Source organism: Orbicella faveolata, unplaced genomic scaffold (genome assembly GCF_042242905.1).
Source record: "Orbicella faveolata isolate gen_17 unplaced genomic scaffold, um_ofav_v1 contig_47, whole genome shotgun sequence".
NCBI classification, from domain to species: Eukaryota; Metazoa; Cnidaria; class Anthozoa; order Scleractinia; family Merulinidae; genus Orbicella; species Orbicella faveolata.
This window is the reverse complement of record NW_028301577.1, coordinates 8,451,448-8,460,294: the sequence shown is the minus strand read 5'-3', so window position 1 is coordinate 8,460,294 and position 8,847 is coordinate 8,451,448. Positions and strand designations below refer to the sequence as shown.

The following is an 8,847-nucleotide window of genomic DNA, read 5'->3' as shown; positions in this document are numbered from 1 at the left end:
AGATCTGACCGCTCTTTTAACTACCAAAACAGTGTTTGGATTGCGGAAAAAAAAATTATTTCTCTTTTCAAAGAAAGATATTCAAGAAGATTTTCTGTCTCTGATATTAACCATTTTTGCGCTGCACGACAGAACTCATCAATAATTGATTCTGATTTTAAAGCTCGCCTTATTAAATGTATACTGTTATCTTAGGGTGCGTTTCTTTAAGAAAATCCAGGATTGGATTTTTTTAAAGAAACGCACCCTTAATTGAAAGACAGGCGTAGGGCGGAAATTTCTCTGAAAAGCCTATTTTAGTAGTGCGTCTAATTATTGCTGGCGTACTATATTTGGGAAAATTCTACACTTTTTTAAGTACGCTAATTAGCAAGGCGGGCAGTTAATCAAGTTAATCAAAATCGGTTCATTTTCATTTTAACAACAGTTTTTGTTCGCCAAAATAGGATGCGCACAAAATAAATAGAGGGTGTTGACTGAAATTTTAATGGAAAAAATGTTTAAGAGATCCATTAGCTCAGTTAATGTTTAGAAAATTATACCTTTCCGAGGTTAATTTAGACGGTATCTGACTTTTCGCAAGCTTGTCAGAGATGAGAGTATGTTTTGTGAAATATGTTCCTCCGGGAATGTATTTCTTATTTAAGCACTTAGCTGACAACTGGAACTTTTCAAAATAACTAAGTAAATATATTAGCTAACTGAGTGCATGAGGTAATACGAACATCTTGGAAGCCATTCAGTTTAGCATTTTCTTTTTCAAGAGAAGATGAAGGGTGAGGGATTTAATGGCCTTATTCTCATGATGTTCTATCTCAAGTTATTTTTAGACATGGCATCCAGTTTTCCGTGGATAACGTTACCACATGCGATACGTGAAGGATTAAAACGACTGTAAAGGCGCTTGTAAGGCCTTGTGCGTCCCCTGGCACGATAAGGACGGATGATGAAAGCCGCTCGTACTGTCCACGTGAGCAAAAGTCGCTTCCCAGGATTGGCTATTACCAGACCCTCTTGGGATTTCCGAAACCGGAAGTGATCTAAAAATAACTTGAGAGGAATTACTTTGGGAATAAAGTCTATATAGGGAATTAACTCTCTTACTCTTTATCCTAACTTGGTCTTAATACAGTGCACATTTGATCCGTATAATTGGAGCGTTTTTCATTTGAGTGTTAATAAGTAATTAGTTCTGCATCAGCTACGCAACACGATTGGCTTAAAAAAACTTGCGCATCTTTTTTATCCCATCAGAAGTAAAACCAAAACCAATCGTGACTCGCCCGCACGCGTTTTCCCGCGCTTTGCGTCAGCTACATGTCATTTTTTCCAGCTTTGACTGGTTCAATGGATTTCCTGTGTCTTATCTGTAATTGGCCAGAGTGATTACTTTGGTTTTGGTTTTACGACACTCAATTGAAAACTGCTTTTCAGCTGAATGTAATGTATGGAATTCTTGAGATAAGAATGTAGTATTTATCAAGAAAATGAACTAGTTATATTCTCTTAAGAAACGATCTTTCGGTAACAATCAGTTAAGGTTTGAGAGTGTAAAAATTCATGTTGGGATAAACATTTGCCACCCGACTTACACACAACAATGTAACTTATGGCAGGGCTCTTATAACTTGTCAAGATGGTTTCCAAAAAAATGCAAGGAGCTTAAATTAGCATTCCTTAATTCCTGATTGCTGGTGGTACATCATGAGAGTGTTTCCCTAATTGATCATTTTGTTTATTCTCATCACCTCTTGCTTGACGATATATAAATATTGTAAGGAGAATTCGAATGCTCGTCACTCTTTTGTACAGTAGGATTACACGTTACACTTGCCTCAAAGGGAAACTCTAAATTATCTTGAATTTCTCTTTTATTGACATAGCGTTTTGGAAAGAGGGACAACTTGTTAATAGCATTTGAAACGTTGTAATTAAAACATAGAGTAAATCTTATGCCAATGATCGAAGAAAGTCCATCACTTACGCAAGCGAGTTTTCGATCAGGTTAAAACAGATGACTTCCATTGAAATTTAGATACACCCCTTTCAGCGAGAGAGAGATCTTAAAATTCTTGATTCTTTCTTTATCTTTGAAGGAGAGTGATCCAAGGCTTGCCCGAGCTGCGAGGAGAGTGGGGAGAGGTGCTGTCGCAACCGTTTTGAACTTATCAGAGATTACCCAAACAATCCCAGAAGCCCTTGCGTCTGAGTTATAGAACGACGTAAGAAAGTTCCATTCTTTCTCTGGAAGAAGATCAAGGTTCACTCATTCCATCATTTTCCACGCAAACTTTGATAAATATAGTGTTGTCTTTGACGTACTCTCCGTTTTCGATGTCCTCGTGCGAAGCAAATTTCCCAGAGCCAAAGCTGGGGTTTTTGTTGGTCTTGGGTCGACCAAGAAACGGCTCGTTTTCAGGACAGACGTTCGGTTTTACTGAAAACGTGATGTGTTTTCTTTTGGCAAGGTCTGCGTTCTGATCCAAAAGATAAAACGTGGTACGATAACTGAACGGCCAGGTTAAGAGCGGGTCGTATATCCCTAGGACAGGAAAGAGTTTTGCGGGTGAAAAACTGCCTTCCTTATTGGACCTCCTAGTTTCGTTTCTATGCCTTGTCTACAAAGTTCGGTCAAGAGCGCATAACAAGGAGAAGTCATGAGCCATGAATTAACAGCCTTTTTTACACAGCAAGGTTATTTTTAGGTTTGTAGCTCCTTTTAATGTAAATGATCTGAAGCGCACCGGGGAACTCACCTTAGAAATATTCGAAATCATAAAATCTACAGATAAAAACGTCATTTTGAGAAATAAGACGAGTTATTTAACCTCTTTCGCGAGATATATGTGTGCTTTCAGTTTACAACGGACATGCCAAATAAGTGAAATTCTTAGTAAAACCTGCTGTTCTGACGTATCCTGCGGACAGACTATTTTACGAGCGAAGAGAAATAGCTTGTAGATGTCTGCACGCAGCAGAAATAAACATTTATTGAACTCGGTTATCACAAAATATCATGATTTGTCAATGGCAAGCAGATCAATTATTTGCCAGAGAAGAAGGCTGAGGGAAATAATTTATCTGCGAGACACTGACAAATCACGGTATTTTGTGATAACCGAGTTCACTAATTTAATGTTTTCTCTTTCGATCACCAAGTTTGTTTTCATATTTTTAAATCACTCTCTGACAACTCAGGGTAGCGATTTGCCATTTTCTACACACGTGTGTGGTTACAATTACGCATGAACAGGTATTATTTGCAGTAAAGCACATTTAGACGGTACTGCTGGTGCGCATGAGCAGACCATCATTTGTAGGCAATTATTTGCACATCACGCGGTGGGTTCCCGGCCAATGAAAAGGAGAAGAGAAAATGCATCGAATAATAACTATATTTGTTAAAAGTGCATAAAAAGTAAAAAACTCCTTGTTTCTGCCCAGACACAAGCGAATGATAAAAGCTGTGGAAAAGCAAACCTTGAGTAGTTTCCATATACCTTCATGAGTGTTTCTAAAACACTACAGTCTGAACTCGGACAAAATGTTTTCACTTTTTTAACTTACGGGAAGCTTTGCTGTGTTTCTTTACTGTAAGCTATAGAACCTTTAAGGAGACGGGACTAAGAACCTGCGGAAGAGGACAGGGTAGCCTGCAGGCAGAGTGAACAGCCCAATTCTCCTCTCGAAGAATAGATAAATGATGATGATGATGATGATGAACCTAGGCAGAGGCAGCATCGACTGCAGAGGACAGGGTAGTCTGGAGGCAGAGAACCTACAGCCCAACACTCCACGTGGAGAATGGAGAAATGAGAATGATGATGATGACGACGACGACGATGATGAAGATGATGATGATGATGATGATGACAATGATGATGATGATGATGATGATAATGATGATGATGATGATGATAGACACGCGGCAGTGAGCTCTATTTAACAAATAAAGAAGCCTCGACTGTGCTCTGTTCAGTTGTAAAGCACGCAGGAAGCGGTAGAGCACGAAAGAAGTGTAGGGGAAAACACGAGACGAAGTCGAGTGTTTTTCCCCACTTCTTGAGTGCTCTACCGCTTCCTAAGTGCTTTACAACAGAACAGAGCACACTCGAGGCTTCTTTATTTGTTTTATGATAAAGAATCTAATAATTTCCCCACGCATTTGGCTGAATTTTCAAACCAAACTTTATTTTCCAAACGAACAAAAGTGGCGTCACCCGTCACTCCGAGCACAGAAGAGAATATCAGAGCAAGCTTTGCACTGAGCACTCGTCGGTTCACTTCGCTGAGATGACCGGAGAACGAGCGTTACTACACTGCATGTAAGTGTTGTTTGAGCAATTGAGCATTTTTACAAAAATAAAGCTTCTCATCATAAACAGAGACACTTCAATTGTTGTTTTCTATCATTGTTTTACTTCTTAAGTATAATTTCTGCCTTCGTAACAAATATAATGTCTTTTATCGAAGCACTGTTTAGGTTGAGAATTTGTTTATTTCGTTACGTGTTTTGTCGGCGGGAATCTAGCAAAACTTGTTATTTTAGTACAGTTTTAACAATGGTCTCTGTGAGCCATATTTACTACAGACAAATAGCTCGTTTCCATTGCGTTTGTCTGAACCACAGGGGATGTTTAATTTGGCGCAAATTTGTCAAAATTCCGACGCAAAAATTTGAAAGCCAACTTACCGTCATCAACCCGTGCTCTGTTCTCTGATAAAGCACGCACTTTCAGCCAATCAGAGCGCGCGTTATATGGAAACTTTATTATAATTCAACCTATCAAAGCCTTCTCTAAAATGCTATTCTGTAGTAAATACCACTCACCTTGCACCACGCTGATAAACACAGATAAATGCGTGCCCTTTCCCTTACCATCCCCGTTCAAACATGCGGAGGCCATCAGCCGGTAACCATTCCTGCTTGTATAGAACTCCGGGCTAAAAATCGTGTCCATTTCCCCGCTCTTGGCCGCTTTAAACTTCCGTTGGTAGTCGTCGATTCTCCATACCAGCTGACTGTTGGTGATTCGTTCCAAGTCCTCGATTCGCTGTTCTTGTTTACGGTTCGTGTCGGTCTGTTCTTTAAGCTTGGCCTTAATATCTTGCAGTTCTGTTTTCTGGTCCATGACCACTCCGTAGAGCAACCTCACGTGATTAATCAAATCGCTCTTGTGGTGTTTGGGCAGTTTCTCTCGACTGCACTGTACAAAACGTAAAAAATGTTTATTTTCAAGATTGCTATTAATAGTAAATTTGACTGGGTAGACGCGGTTCGCGGGAAAAAAAAGGGACAAATGTATGGAAAATTCGAAAAATTATCTGAGCGTCTTCTAGCCGAGTTACATCCTTCAAACTTGGTGAATACAATCTTCTACCTAGTATTTTAACGCTGTGATTCACAAATTGTGTAAAATTCAATTTTGGAAAAAGTTATTGCCACCGGACTCCCATACAAACACTGTAATTTCTGATTGCTTTGACTACCCGTCAAGATGGCTTCGAAAACCCTGATAAGCTAAGGTCTATTCTCCTTACCGATTTTCATACATCTATTTTGATCGTTGTTTTAAGAATTCAGTGCAACATAAAAGCAACACCCTCATCAAAATGGTTGTCTTTTTTATCTGTCGCCTATTAACCTGCGAAAACAGCCGCCTCCATCGCTCGACGATGTTTGTAAGTGTACTGCGACCAAAGCGACTGGCGAAGAAGAAAAGCAGCAAAAAAGTCGGGAAGATTTAAAACCGACACAGTTTCGTTCGGAACTTCGAAGGAAACTGAAAAGCTTTTCGGTATAAAAAAAATAAACTCTAAAATAAATTTGTTACCTTTCATTTGTTTCTTGTCCTTTTATATTCTAGCGAAACTGCAGGTGAACTTGTTCGTTTCTGAACAACAAATTCTGTAGTCTTATGGTGGCGGCCGCGTAAATAAGTAAACTCTTCTTTCATTAGATTTGCACAAGGCGTTTCTTCGGATATTCCCCTAAACCTTTCTCGTTTGTCTTAATTGCTGTTGTACAGAATATAGACGACCTTAGAGGAGATTGCACAGGGAATATTTCGGGATAAAATTTTGTCTCGCCTGACGCCTGCTTGCCACCCACACCTGTTTCATTCAACTCAAGAAGTGACTAACCGCGTCTAAAATTTTGCCGCCATTTTAAACAATCACTTCGTGTATATCAAAGTGAAATGCCCACATCATCCACTCCAGTGGCGAGGTGTTAACTTTTAGAGCTGAATGAAACATGTGTGGAAAGCGAGCGATCGAGACATTTAAACTACTCCTGGCACAGTCCGCTCCTCTTAAGTCGTCTATATTCTGGAAAATTATGACCATCGAGAGAGTTTAGGGGAAGACACGAAGCCTCGTGCAAGTTAAATGAAGCAACTGCAAGGCCTGTACGAGTTGGCGTCTTTACTCGGCTACCATTATCATTTGTGTTGCTCAGAATCGAGCAATCAAAGGACAAGACCCTAAAATACAAGGTAACAAATTCTACTGAAGTGCTTAGTCTTATGCCGAAAATACGTTTCCATTCAGTGAGCGAAATGCTGCTGAATTTTGCCACTTTTAGTCTACTACAATCAGTCTTACGTTTCGTATCAAACTCTAGGCAGTTGATTTTTTAACGAAATGTATCACATTCTGTGGCTTTTTTCAGTTTCTGCAGACTACGAGCAGTCTTTTCCTAGCGTGCGAGGAGTTAAGTTTCTAGTGCGCAATCATGTGAGAGCGGTCAATATTAACCAAGTTTCAGGAACTAAAACCAACTACTCGTAGTCTATAGTTCCCGGAATATTCTGGCCATTATTTTCTTGTATTTCCGCGCTATTTTTCCGATGGTTTATGCGCCAACTGAACCGCCGGAAACTTCTGACTACCTTACACAAGACATTCTATGTGAAACCTTTATAGAGGACGCGGGAGGATGCGACAGTCAATGTATCTAAAAACATAATCTGTATCCCCATAAATTACAACTATTGGTTCTAAGAATTAGAACCTATGAATTACAACCTGTGCTTCGCCAGACCTGTTACCCGCCAGTATTTGTTCTAAGTTTGCTCACTTACTCTGTGAGAGCAGCCAATGTCTTCGTATTCACAGGTTATCTTTGTCTTAGGACATTCTTCCGCAACGTGACGATCAAGCTGAAACATTCACAATGAAGTCATTGGTAAATTTCTACATGCACAGAAAAATTACGGCATATTAAAAAAAATCGATCGACCGGAAATCATTGTTCACAGAGACAACCATAAATCATGGCATTTTCATGGTCATCATCATCATCACATCATAATCATTATTATCATCGTCGTCGTCGCCGTTGTCGTCAAAGTTGTAGTCATCATTGTCAAAGTCGTTGTCGTCATCATCGTTATTACCGCTATAATAGTCGTCGTCGTCATCATCATCATATGATAATTATCATCATCGTCGTCGTTTTTGTCATCGTAAACGTTGTTGTCGTCATCATCTTCATTACCGTCATCATCGTCGTCGACCTTGTTATCAACGTCAATTTTGTAGTCATTGTCGTTGTAGCAACAACAGTAACAACAGCAGCAACAGCAATGTAGCTAAAACACTCTTCACCTGATCTCTGTTGATAACAATTTTCTTTTCACATTTGTTAGGGCAGGCCACAGGCAGTTTTGGATACTCATCATGATGAGTCTGAAATAGACATCATACATCATACGAAGGCCTAATAATACTTCGCCGGGCGAGTCCTTAAAATAACGTAGGTTAGCAAAGGAGGGCTTGGTTACGAAATCGCATTACGGCAAGGTAGCCATAATTTAATGAAGCCTGCTATATAGCCTTAAATGTTGGCTTACGTTCGTAACTTCATAGCGTCATACCTTAGGATGTTCAATTAACTTGGACAATGCCCAACCTTTCTATCCTCCCTGAGATGCCGGTCGTCGCAGTAAGGACAGATGATGATCTTCTTGGGACAGTCTTTGTTAACATGCTTTTCGAAAAACCTCTTCTGGAATTTGGCCCCGCATTCATAAGAACACAGCATGTCCACGAACTCACATTCACCTTGGTGTTCCTAAGGAGCAGGAAAAAAGTATTAATCATTGGACTTCATCATTGTCATGTGACCTCTCTCCTCCGCAACAAAGGTTCCAAACGTTCGTTATAGAAAGCCGCTGTGCGAGATGACTGCAGGCGCAAAATCGAAGTAACCCTGCGCCTGCACTCATATCGTCCAGCTGATTCTCTCCACCAGAAAAAATCCCCTTTCGCCTTTGCGGAAGAAAGAATCATGTAACAATGTATACTGAGTTCGTCGCATTCTTCTCACTCACCTTAGCATTTTGAAATTCTCCCTCCCATTTGCAGCCCCATTCGTGATTGTTACACTTCACATCAAGTTCTAAAATCTCCCGATTAAACGCCTTGTCTACGTAAGCCTGGAAAGAGAGACGAAACTATTTTATTACGTATTGTCAACCTCGTTCCCGGTGAAAAATCGTTCCCGAGCTAATTTTTCAATTAATTCTTTGCAAAATTCAACCAAATGTTTACATGAGGACGGCGAACCCGTCTCGGGGACGGGTGGGCGAGTTGTCTCGCCTCGGCAGGTAGGGTAATCCTGAGAAGCGGAACAACTTTTCTTCATATAAACGTTTTGTCTCGCCTAACTGGGACAACTCTCGGCGAGGCAAGTGTCACATAGTGTCTAGATCTAGGATTTAAAGCAAAAATTTGTATCAATGAAGTGAGATTTAACTCGGCAAAACCCACTGTGATCGAATGACTGAGGGAAACTCAAAGAAAGAGGGATATTTGCACATTTGATTATTCAATAAGGGTTAT

The 8,847-nt window shown here is 40.1% G+C and overlaps 1 protein-coding gene across 1 annotated transcript; it reads right to left on the bottom strand.

The window, feature by feature from the left end:
- Nucleotides 1-4,396: 4,396 nt before the first annotated feature.
- Nucleotides 4,397-8,295, bottom strand: LOC110066165 (TNF receptor-associated factor 4-like). The gene is made up of 5 exons (XM_089279823.1): nt 8,215-8,295; nt 7,916-8,077; nt 7,612-7,692; nt 7,086-7,163; nt 4,397-5,207 (listed from the first exon to the last, which is right to left on the bottom strand). Exons 1-5 carry the CDS (start codon nt 8,293-8,295, stop codon nt 4,779-4,781), a joined length of 831 nt encoding a protein of 276 aa, XP_089135949.1. The 3' UTR covers nt 4,397-4,778.
- Between the last annotated feature and the right edge of the window lie 552 nt (nt 8,296-8,847).